This window comes from Giraffa tippelskirchi, chromosome 7 (assembly GCF_054371585.1).
Source record: "Giraffa tippelskirchi isolate mGirTip1 chromosome 7, T2T-mGirTip1v1.2.pri, whole genome shotgun sequence".
Taxonomy (NCBI): Eukaryota; Metazoa; Chordata; class Mammalia; order Artiodactyla; family Giraffidae; genus Giraffa; species Giraffa tippelskirchi.
The window spans coordinates 13,572,870-13,584,046 of NC_137281.1; the positions used below are offsets into that span (position 1 = coordinate 13,572,870).

The window sequence follows — 11,177 nt, forward strand, 5'->3', positions numbered from 1 at the left end:
AAATAGTAACAAATTTGCAAATAAGTCAGATTCTATCTCACAGCCTCTGAAACATTCCTAGGCGATAGATACTCCTATTTCTCAGACGAGGTAACCTAAGCTCAGAAAAATTATCTATATAACTGGATAGGCCACCTGATGCGAAGAACTGACTCATTTGAAAAGACCCTGATGCTGGGAAAGATTGAGGGCCGGAGGAGAAGGGGACGACAGAGGATGAGATGGTTGGATGGCATCACCAACTCAATGGATCATGAGTTTGAGTAAACTCCAGGAGTTAGTGATGGACAGGGAGGCCTGGTGCGCTGAAGTCCGTGGGGTCGCAAAGAGTCGGACACGACTGAGCGACTGAACTGAACTGAACTGGATGGGCTTCCCTGGTGGTTCAGCGGTAAAGAATCCTCCTGCAATGCAGGTTCCATCCCTGGGTGGGGAAGATACGCCGGAGAAGGAAATGGCAACCCATGTCAGTATTCTTGCCTGAGAAATCCCATGGACAGAGGAGCCTGGCAGGCTACAGCCCATGGGGTCTCAAAAGAGTCAGATCCGACTTAGGGACTTAGACAACCAAAAAAATTGGAAAGCAGCAGACCTAAGACTCCTCCCCAAAGTTTAGGTAACCTCAAAGCCTTTGTTTTGCTTTGCAATCTCCCTAAGTAGGCTGAAATGTGAATTTATGTGTTAGTAATTATTTGTGACTGCAGCCATGAAATTAAAAGATGCTTGTTCCTTGGAAGAAAAGCTTTGACCAACCTAGACAGCATATTAAAAAGCAGAGACATTACTTTGCCAACAAAGGTCCATCTAGTCAAAATTACGGTTTTTCCAATAGTCATGTATCCATGGGAGAGTTGGACAATAAAGAAAGCTGGGCGCTGAAGAATTGATGCTTTTGAACTGTGGTGTTGGAGAAGACTCTTGAGAGTCCCTTGGACTGCAAGGAGATACAACCAGTCAACCCTAAAGGAAATCAGTCCTGAATATTCATTGGAAGGACTGATGCTGAAGCTGAAACTCCAGTACTTTGGCCACCTGATTCGAAGAACTGACTCCTTGGAAAAGACCCTGATGCTAGGAAGGATTGAAGGCGGGAGGAGAAGGGGACGACAGAGGATGAGATGGTTGGATGGCATCACCGACTCGATGGACATGAGTTTGAGTAAGCTCCGGGAGTTGGTGATGGACAGGGAAGCCTGGCATGCTGCAATCCATAGGGTCGCAAAGAGTCGGACACGACTGAGTGACTGAACTGAACTATTTGTCAGAGAGATGGCAAAGAGAACAGGCATCAAGGAGAGATAAAAATTAACCTGATGGAGGGAAAAAAAAATCGGGAGCTTTTAGAACACATTGCTAGAATTCCCACGTAAGCGATGAGACATCTGGATTCAATTTACAGAAATTTAATATATACCTAGTTAGTTACAGGGGAATGAGTTAGTGATAGGCTGACAGTGGCACACACAAAAAAGTTTCTTTTCCTATAAGCTTGCTTCCTTTTTTATTTTCTTCTTTAAATATGTATTTATTTATTTATTTGGCCACAGGGTTCTTAGTTGCTGCACTTGGGGTCTTCATTCTTTGTTGTAGCATGTGGGATATTTAGTCCTGGCCTGTGAACTCTTAGTTGAGGCACGTGGGATCTAGTTCCCTGACCAGGGAGGGAGCCCAGGCCCCCTGCACGAGGGGCATTGAGTCTTAGCCACTGGACCACCATCGAAGTCCCTAAGCTTGGTTCCTTTAAACAGCAGTTCTTTAGAATAGGATTCCACATAAAAATGCCTATTGACTCTTCTGCAGGAAGACATTCACTCCAGGAAAGAGAGGGAACCATCATTTTCTCCCTGTGGAAAACTCTTTCTTCCTGTATCAGTGGTTCTCAACTCTCCATCTGGCAGCACATGAGAACAGTTGAGAAGATAAGAGAGATGCATAGTAGCCTCAAACAGGAAACAACCTAATGTCTATCATGAGGAGAAGGAATAAACAAGTTGCAGTACATACATGCACTGGAGTGATAACAATCCACTGATAACGCACATGAATATCAAAAACACTCAGTGAAAGAAGCCAGATACTAGGATATGTACAGTATTATTACATTCATATGAGATTCTAGAGCAGGCAAAACCAATCTATACAAACAGAAAGCAGATTAGTCAGTCTCTAGGGCTAGAGATGGAGACGGATAGGGAAGAGGCATAAAAGAATGCTTTGGGGTCATTGAAATGTGGCTATATATATATATATATATATACATATATATATATACATATATACATGTATTTGTCAGAACCCTTTGAAATGTACACTTAAAATGGGTTCCTTTGGGGCTTCCCTAGTGGTCCAGTGGCTGAGACTCCATGCTCCCAATGCAGGGGGCAAGGGTTCGATCCCTGGTCAGGGAATTAGATTCCACATGCTACAACTAAGACATGGCACAACGAAATAAATAATTTTTTTTTAATGGGTAGTGAAAGTGAAGTTGCTCAGTCGTGTCCCACTCTTTGTGACCCCAGGGACGGTAGCCTACCAGGCTCCTCCATCCATGGGATTTTTCCAGGCAAGAGTACTGGAGTGGGCTGCTATTTCCTTCTCTCTGCCTTTCCTTCTCCTTTTACTGTATGTAAATTATTCCTCAACAAAGTTGACTTTTAAAATACAGATGTTCAGGATTCACCAGAGACCAGTTGTCAAGTTCTCCAGACTAGGACCTTGCCACCAGCAGTATTTAAAAGTTCTCCAAGTGGTGATTATTTGTAGCCAGGGATATGAGCCACAAGACTTCCTCTCCTCAAGGGATGGAGATGAGGTTAGAGGACAAGTGTGCATTGTCCTTTCCCGGAAGCAGAGAGAGGAGGAAGTATCTGAAAGAGAGGGAGAACAATGAGGTAAGGTGGGGTAATTTATCCAACCTCCTGCCCCAGTAGGTCAGAGATTTCAGGCTTCACATCTCACCTTATTTTCTTCCTTATTACCTCTTCCCCTGGCTCCTGGGGCTCCAGGTAAGGTCTTCTGGCCTAGAAGGAGAAGGCTAAGGGTTTAGGAACTGGGGCTGGAGATCAAGTCTCCTTTCCCTCCCCACCTGGCCTCTTTGGGAGAACCAGGGAGACTTCCTCTGAAGTTGATGCTGAGGGCAGGTCCCGAGCACAAGTCTCCTGTAATAACTCCAAGAGTTTGACCAGAAAAAGAGGGACTGGTCTCTAAGGGTGTCCTTCGCAGGGTGGACAAGGGCCCTGACCAGTCACCCACAGCCGGGACCCCAGGGCATCCAGCAAGCGCTGTAGGCGGAACACAGTGATCCCCATGGATGCTGCTGCTGCTGCTAAGTCGCTTCAATCGTGTCCGACTCTGTGCGACCCCATAGACGGCAGCCCACCAGGCTCCGCCATCTCCAGGATTCTCCAGGCAAGAATACTGGAGTGGGTTGCCATTTCCTTCTCCAGTGCGTGAAAGAGAAAAGTGAAAGTGAAGTTGCTCAGTCGTGTCCGACTCTTAGCGACCCCATGGACTGTAGCCTACCAGGCTCCTCCGTCCATGGTACTTTCCAGGCAAGAGTACTGGAGTGGGATGCCATTGCCTTCTCCTCCCCATGGATGGGCCCTCCTCAAACCCAATCACAGACAGCTCCAGCTGGAAGCATCGGCGAGTCTCAGCAGGACACACCTGTGGAAACAGAGTGATCTGGTGTCTCTGGGCAAGGGCTGATCCCAAGTCCTCACTCCCACAGTTTCTGACTTGTAGCCTGGGACAAGCCCCTTCACCAATCTAAGCCTCAGTTTCCTCGTCTGTAAATGGAGTTCTGAATAATCCCTACCTTTACTAGAAGTGCACCTGTGTAAGTTAGAAAAAGATCTTCCTTCCTTAACGCTTCCACGTACTGATTTTGTTAGAACAAGATACTTTACTGCCATCTGCCAGAAACTGACAAATACATCCAGAATGAGAATGCTGTCCTTGTAGATGTGGGACCCTTGTGCAGTGGACAACCTTCACATCCATACATGACAGCCCTGTTTACGTTGTAGGGTCAATGTGAAGAGTAATTAAGCTAATATGCTTAGGACTTCCCTGGTGGTCCAGGGGTCAGGACTCGCACTTGCTCTTTCACTGCTGGGGGCCCAAGGTTCAATCACTGGTCAGGGAACTAAGATGGCGCACCACCCCCAAAAGAAAAAGGCCAATACACTTAAAGCATTTAGACCAGTACCTGGCACTGAGTAAGAAACTATGTAAAAACAGCTGTTATTAGGACTTCACTGGCGGTCCAGTGGTTAAGTACCCACCTTCCTATGCAGAGGATGGGGGTTTCATCCCTGGTCTGAGAATTAAGATCCCACATGCTGAGAGGCAACTACTGAGCCTATGTGCCACAATGAAAGATGGCAGGTGCCACAACTAAGACCCAATGCAGCCAAATAAATAAATATATATTTTAAAAATAATAGCTGTAGTCATTATCATCCTTTGTTGCTACTATGTGCCAGTCACTGTACTAGGTGTTACAGACAGCTGTGAACAAAATACATTTGTCAAGGCTGGGGGTGGATCAGGAATTGGACAGCCAGAATACCAGCCCGCCTGCCTCCTGGCCTCCTATGTGTCCTGAGCTAGTGGATTCTCCCTAAATGTCCAACCTCAGTAAAGAGGAAACATGATACTCACCAATAGATTATCTGGGGTGTAGAGACTGCCATCATTTTTGTCTTCCTATAATTGTGGGGTAGGGAGGAAAATCAGATCTTGGAGGGGGAAGAGACTGACTCTTCCCCAAACACGCCACCCACCCCACTCCTTAACTAGCCTGCCCCTGTCTGCTGGCTCTCCCCTCCCTCCTCACCAGCATCTTCGTGATGGCAACGAGGAAGTAGAAAGGCTCCCTCGGGCAGAGGGTTGGTCCTAGGCCTCCCAAGGGCAGCACCAGTAGGAGGGTGGTCCAAAGAGGCCACATGGGCACCCTGCCCACCCCCAGACTTTCTCTGGTTCCAGCCTGGGGTCCTGGTAACAAGAGGTACAGAGAGAAGGAGCAAGTTGGAAAACGGGAATGGGGGAGAGGAAATGCCCCTTCCCTGCCTTTCCATCTCTACTCAATCCACAGATACCTGGAAGTACTCCCAGAGGCAGGGGGAGATGGTGACCCTAGAGTAGGGAGGTCATGGGTCAGAGAACTCTCCTCCCTTCCTTTCCCCCAGTCAAGATACCAGACTCACCAAGGCTATGAGGATCATCCTGGAGAGACTGGAGAGTTTAGAAGCATCCCCTGTCCCCCAGACTGCCCCAAGAGGCAGTCTAGAGTGTGTCCAGCCTGTGCATTCTATGGCCTATCTGTCTTCCCACTGGAAAACACCAGTTAGCTTTAATCATGCAGGTGCTTATCTGGGAATTTTTGCTGTCCTTTCTCCTATTTCTGCCACAAGTGTCTTAGAATCTTCATGCCTGCCTGTACCTGCTGACTTCTTTCTCTGAGCGTTGGCCTGCCTCTGTCACTTGTGACTTTTGGCTCCATCTCTGATTGACCCGACGTCTCTCTTTGTTTTCCTCTCCTCCGTTGGTCTAATCTTTGCCTTCTCCTCCATGTGCGCCTCTCTCTCTGGTGCTGTGTGTCTGTAGGTCTGTAGGTCCCTCCAGGTTGGCTTCTGGGTCCTTCCTGCCTGTCTCCCCGGCCCCTCGCCCCCCTCTCTCTCTCACCCTTTAGGAGCTGGACTCCGAGCTGCAGGTTCCTCCCTTTGGCCCCAGACCCGCCCACCAATCACCACTCTGTTTCCGCCCTCCAGGCATTCGTGAGCCACCACACCCCTTTGAACCTTGGACCCCAGACCCGGTGCTGCAAGAGAAACTGAGGCAGCCGACTGCTGTCTGGACCTGAAGGGAAGCTCCTGGCTGGGAAGGGAGCTTCCTGAGCAATGGGGAGCAAGGGGCTACCCCATCTTGAGGTTCCTCAGATGGGGGTGGGAGGACTGGGGATTCTTGGGAAAGGTAGATTTTGAGAGAGGCAAGGAGTCTTAGCCACCAGGGAAGTCCCAGGATGAAGATTTTGTGAAAACGGTTTTGGGGGGGCAGGGGACAGTTCTGGGAAAAGTGGATTAGGGGAGAGAAAGCTTCTGAAGGAGGAGGATTCTAGGCATTGTGGGTTCTGAGGAGAGGAAGATTCTAGGGGAAAAAAGGGGTAAGGGGACTCTGAATGGAGGGAGATTTAGGCAAAAAGGGAGTCTAAGATTGTGGGGGGCAGCCTGACAACAAGCAGGATCTGCTTTGGGAGCTGCCTTGTTGACTCAAGGGTCAAGTCCAGACATAGCTCTCTGTCCCGCCACCCCTTATTAATCATTAAGGAAACTTCTTGCAGCCCCTGGAGCGCATCTGACGCAGGACAAATGGCTTTTATGACCTGAGTCTTGAGAAACAGAGTCATGAGATCTTGATTGATCGCTTTATGTTCCCTAGGTGATTTTTGGTGCATAGATTGTATTGTATAAGAATCTCCTGGTATAAGGGTATAAAAATCTGTGTGTAAAAATAAACAAACATCACTAGCATCACTGACTGCAGTGATCCTCTCAACCCCCGCTGTGTCTGTATCTACTTCTCAGCCGAGGAATCCCGCGTTTGTGCCTACGTTGACTCGTCGGCCGGTCCCGACATAAGATGAGGGCTCTGAGAGAATTTGGGAGAAGCAGACTTTAAAAGGAAGCAAGTTGTTGTTTTTTTTTTTAATATTTATTTATTTATTTGACTGCACCAGATCTTAATTGGGGCATGTGGGATCTAGTTCCTTGATCAGGGATCGAAACTGGGCCTCTGCATTGGGAGCTCAGAGTCTTGGCCACTGGACCACCAGGGAAGTCCCTAAAAGGGAGTTTTGGTGAAAGATTCTGGGGAAGGGGCTCTAAGAGGAAAAGGATTCTGGGGAGGACGCTTTAAGGACATGGGTTCTAGGAGGAGGGGGATTCTGAATCCTACCAGAATTCTTGAGGAGGAATTCTAGGAGAGGAAGACTGCCAACTGTGAAGCAACCTCCTGGCGGTGGGAATGGGGGACGGGGTTGGGTGGGGGCAGTGAGGGTGCGTGTGTGAGGAATCTATTGAGGATGGGAGCGAAGGTAGATGAATGAAGAGTCCAAATGCAAGTGAGAGCTGGCGGTGGCCAATGAGAACTGAGGATGTGAATTATGGCCTGTCTTCACCCTCTTTGCTCCTTGGAAGAAAACCCGTGGCAGGCCTAGACAGCGTATTAAAAAGCAGAGACATCACTTTGACGATAAAGGTCCGTATAGTCAAAGCTATGGTTTTTCCAGTGGTCATGTAGGGATGTGAGAGTTCAACCATAAAGAAGGCTGAGCGTTGAAGAACTGATGCGTTGGAACTGTGGTGCTGAAGACTCTTGAGAGTCCCTTGAACAGCAAGGAGATCAAACCAGTCAATTCTAAAGGAAATGAAGCCTGAAGATTCAATGGAAAGACTGATGCTGAAGCTGAAGCTCCAATACTTTGGCCACCTGATGCGAAGAGCCGACTCATTAGAGAAGACCCTGATACTGGGAAAGATTGAAGGCAGGAGAAGGGTGCGACAGAGGATGAGATGGTTGGATGGGATCATCGCCTCAATGAACATGAGTTTAAGCAAAATCCGGGAGATAGTGAAAGATATGGAAGCCTGGCTGGCTGTAGTCTACGAGGTCTCAAAGAGTCGGACATGACCGAGTGACTGAACAACTCGCCCTTCCGGGCCGGCCCCGGACACCGTTGAGGCCAGTCCCTTCCACGCCCAGGTCCCGTCCCCTCCGCTCCCCGGACCCACCTTCCTGCCGCCAATCCAAAGTCCCGCCCACAAGCCGTAAAGCTCTTTCCCGTCGCAACGCTGAGCACAACGCGCCTGCGCAGACCCTGAAAAGCGGCCAGGGTGGCCCCGCGCTTTCCTTTTCCGGTTGCGGCGCCGCGCGGTGAGGATCTCTTCTACGTCTGCAGCCATGCCGTCCAAGGGTCCTCTGCAGTCGGTGCAAGTCTTCGGACGCAAGGTGAGACGAGCGCCCGATGGTAGGGACGAGGGGAGGCCCGTGTCGGAGAGAAGTCTGTGGGCAGGAATCTAGGGTCTTGGGAGCCGAGGCCTAGAGCTCACGTGGCTCCGCTGTCTCTCCCTCGCTTTCCACAGAAGACGGCCACGGCCGTGGCGCACTGCAAAAGAGGTAACGGCCTCATCAAAGTGAACGGACGACCCCTGGAGATGATCGAACCGCGCACGTTGCAATACAAGGTGCTGGGATTGAAGACGAGCGTTTGGGTTGAGTGGAGGGCTCTGGAGACGGAGATGTTGAAATAAATGGGTTCCTGAAGTTCGTCGATCTTGGAACTGAAAGGTCTGGTGTCAACAGTGAGACGTTTAGAGGCTGAGTAGGGAAGAGAAAAATGGGATATTTGACGATGGGGCTGGGTGTTGGGGGTTCAGGCGGTATTATGAAAGCTTGAATTGAGAGTGGAAAGAGTGGAAACGTGGATGTTTAAGCAGGTGCTTAACTGGGTTGTTTGGAAAGGCACTCATTTGGGACGACGTGGCATGGGGGCTCCCAAAGTTTATGGGGCCTGATGACTTGCAGTAAGTTAATGGGGGACGTTTTACAGTAGTCTGTGCACTCTGAGGACAGGAATCAATGTTTTGTTCCTCAAAACGTTGTGACTAAAATAAGGTTTTGAATATTGTAGGTACTAGGTACTCAGTAAACATTAGAAGAACAAGAAGTTGGGTTTGCAGTGCTTGGCTGTGAAAGGAGTTCCTCTCCCCTCCCTATTTTAACCTCAGTTTCTTTTTTTTTTCCTGGTTAGAGTTTTATTGGAAAGTCTCAGTTTCTTTGGCTCAGACTGGAAAGATGTCTGAGTTTGATTTCTGCCTTTTCTGCTGCTGCTGCTGCTGCTAAGTCGCTTCAGTCGTGTCCAACTCTGTGTGACCCTATAGACGGCAGCCCACCAGGCTCCGCCGTCCCTGGGATTCTCCAGGCAAGAATACTGGAGTGGGTTGCCGTTTCCTTCTCCAGTGCGTGAAAGGGAAAAGTGAAAGTGAAGTCACTCAATTGTCCGACTCTTAGTGACCCCATGGACTGTAGCCTACCAGGCTTCTCCGTCCATGGGATTTTCCAGGCAAGAGTACTGGAGTGGGGTGCCATTGCCTTCTCCGTCTGCCTTTTCTAGCTGTATTATTTGGGGCAGTAACTTCCCTTCTCTGTAAAATGGAAATAGGTTGTTCCTTGAAGGGCTGTTGTGAGGGTAAATTGGATTCTCCGTGTGAGGTTGTTGGCGTGTGTGAGAAGGTGAAGAACTGTTTACATTGCAGGGTTAGTTAGAACTTGACAATGTCTGAAACTGTTTTGTAGAGCAAGTAAATGAGTATTGTGGCTTATTGTCACTGACAGTTTACTCAAAGGCTTTGTGTGTGCATCCTGTATTGCTTGCTGGCAACAAAGCAGTGACCTGGATGGTTCCAGGGCTTGCCCTCCTAGAGCTTAGAATCCAGTGGGGGACACAGACGACCCAATACCAGACACTGCTCCGAAGCAGTCAGAACTGGGGCAAAGGTGCCTAGAGAAGGTTTCTGGCTCAAACTCGGGTGGAAGGGTCAGAGCAGGGGTGGGGGAGACTTGTGAGTTGAGGCCTAAAGTAGGTAAATCAAAGTAGGGTTATAGCATTGTAATTTTTCTGGAAATCTGTGCGATGCAAAGGGAGGGCAGAGAGCTCAAGTGAGGAAAGCACCTGACATAGCCCAGGAGTGGTTTTTTTCACCATTTGGAGCAGGCTTAGTGGCTGCAAAGATTTTCCTTACTATTGGGCTAAGGTGCCCACATTCTAAGAATCAGGTTTAAAAAATAGGTGATCTGATGTCCAGAGAGAAACACAGGAGGAGGAACTGCTCAGGCAGGATTCAATTTGACTTCAACAAACTCTTCTGTCTTAGAAATCTCCCTGCTCTGCTGGCTGTGTATAGGGGGCTTTGAGTAACAGCCCAACCCTCTTCCACTAATACTTTGAGGCCAGCAGTGGCAAGAGCTACTTGTTGAGAGCTGTGGAGGAATGTTCTGTGAGGTGGCTCAGTGGCAGGTTGTGATCTAAAATCCTGTAACATCTCCTGTTACCCTAGCTACTGGAACCTGTTCTGCTCCTGGGCAAGGAGCGATTTGCTGGTGTGGACATCCGCGTCCGAGTGAAGGGTGGTGGTCACGTAGCCCAGATTTATGGTGAGTCCCGGACACTGGGCACATAGGTGGAAGGTGGGTCTGAGGGCAAGGCCCCATGCCTGGGTGTTCATAAAGCTGATGTACCTTTTGTCTGTGTCTTCCTCACAGCCATCCGCCAGTCCATCTCCAAAGCCTTGGTGGCCTATTACCAGAAATGTGAGTGAGGGTGGGTCCTTCCCAGCAGGTGGTTGGGGGCATGTCAAGGGCTTGCGTTTAGCCACAAAGAGTAGGAGGACACTTGCTGGCATCTAAATCTTCTCCCGTCCTTTCACCCCCAGATGTGGATGAGGCTTCCAAGAAGGAGATCAAAGACATCCTCATCCAGTACGACCGGACCCTGCTGGTAGCCGATCCCCGTCGCTGCGAATCCAAAAAGTTTGGAGGTCCTGGTGCCCGTGCCCGTTATCAGAAATCCTACCGATGAGCCCGTTGTGAAGATATAATAAATGCTCTGGGATTTAAGGTTTCAGGAACTATGCTGTGGTCTTCCTTGGTGGGTCTCTGTCTAAAAGGAATGCAAGAAACACCCCTAGAAGCCTTTCTAGAAGCTACCACTCTGATTAGGACATGGGTAGGAGAGATGGGTGGAACCAGACCTGGTCTCAGTTTCTCTGCACTTCCAGTAGAGTCGAGTGTGTGAACACAGCTTGGGTGGGCATAGTTCCTGGTCATTGGTCATGTGAGTGTCCTTACCGGTTTTATCTCTTTCAGTCCTTTTGCTGTTTTAATGGCATATCAGAGAAGAGCAGGGGAAATGTGTAAGATCAGTCATCTTTAATACAAAGTGAGGAGAGATCTTAAGTCAGCAGCTAAGGGCCATCCACACGTGTTGGGAAAGGAAATTTTTTAATGCCAGCCTGTAGTGTAGATAGGATTGAGGTTGGGCAGGAGTCTAATCCCCATTGGGGGTGGGTGCATGATTTCCCCTGACTGGTTTCATCCTTCAGAATGTCGACTGTAAC

The 11,177-nt window shown here is 49.0% G+C and overlaps 2 protein-coding genes across 3 annotated transcripts; one reads left to right on the forward strand and one right to left on the reverse strand.

The window, feature by feature from the left end:
- Window positions 1-2,449: 2,449 nt before the first annotated feature.
- LOC145515608 (uncharacterized) lies at window positions 2,450-7,812 on the reverse strand. The gene is made up of 6 exons (XM_081516427.1): window positions 7,794-7,812; window positions 4,841-4,998; window positions 4,666-4,710; window positions 3,523-3,666; window positions 2,959-3,020; window positions 2,450-2,867 (listed from the first exon to the last, which is right to left on the reverse strand). The coding sequence occupies exons 2-6, from the start codon at window positions 4,949-4,951 to the stop codon at window positions 2,795-2,797; spliced, it is 435 nt and encodes a 144-aa protein (XP_081372553.1). The 5' UTR covers window positions 4,952-4,998; window positions 7,794-7,812; the 3' UTR covers window positions 2,450-2,794.
- Window positions 7,813-7,910: 98 nt separating this feature from the next.
- Window positions 7,911-10,688, forward strand: RPS16 (ribosomal protein S16). 2 transcript variants are annotated; one of them, XM_081516462.1, is made up of 5 exons: window positions 7,911-8,010; window positions 8,145-8,246; window positions 10,119-10,215; window positions 10,324-10,371; window positions 10,494-10,688. In XM_081516462.1, the coding sequence occupies exons 1-5, from the start codon at window positions 7,963-7,965 to the stop codon at window positions 10,637-10,639; spliced, it is 441 nt and encodes a 146-aa protein (XP_081372588.1). In that variant the 5' UTR covers window positions 7,911-7,962; the 3' UTR covers window positions 10,640-10,688. The 2 variants fall into 2 exon arrangements, with proteins under 2 accessions (XP_081372588.1, XP_081372589.1); XM_081516463.1 differs by having other exon boundaries at window positions 8,145-8,195.
- Window positions 10,689-11,177: the final 489 nt, after the last annotated feature.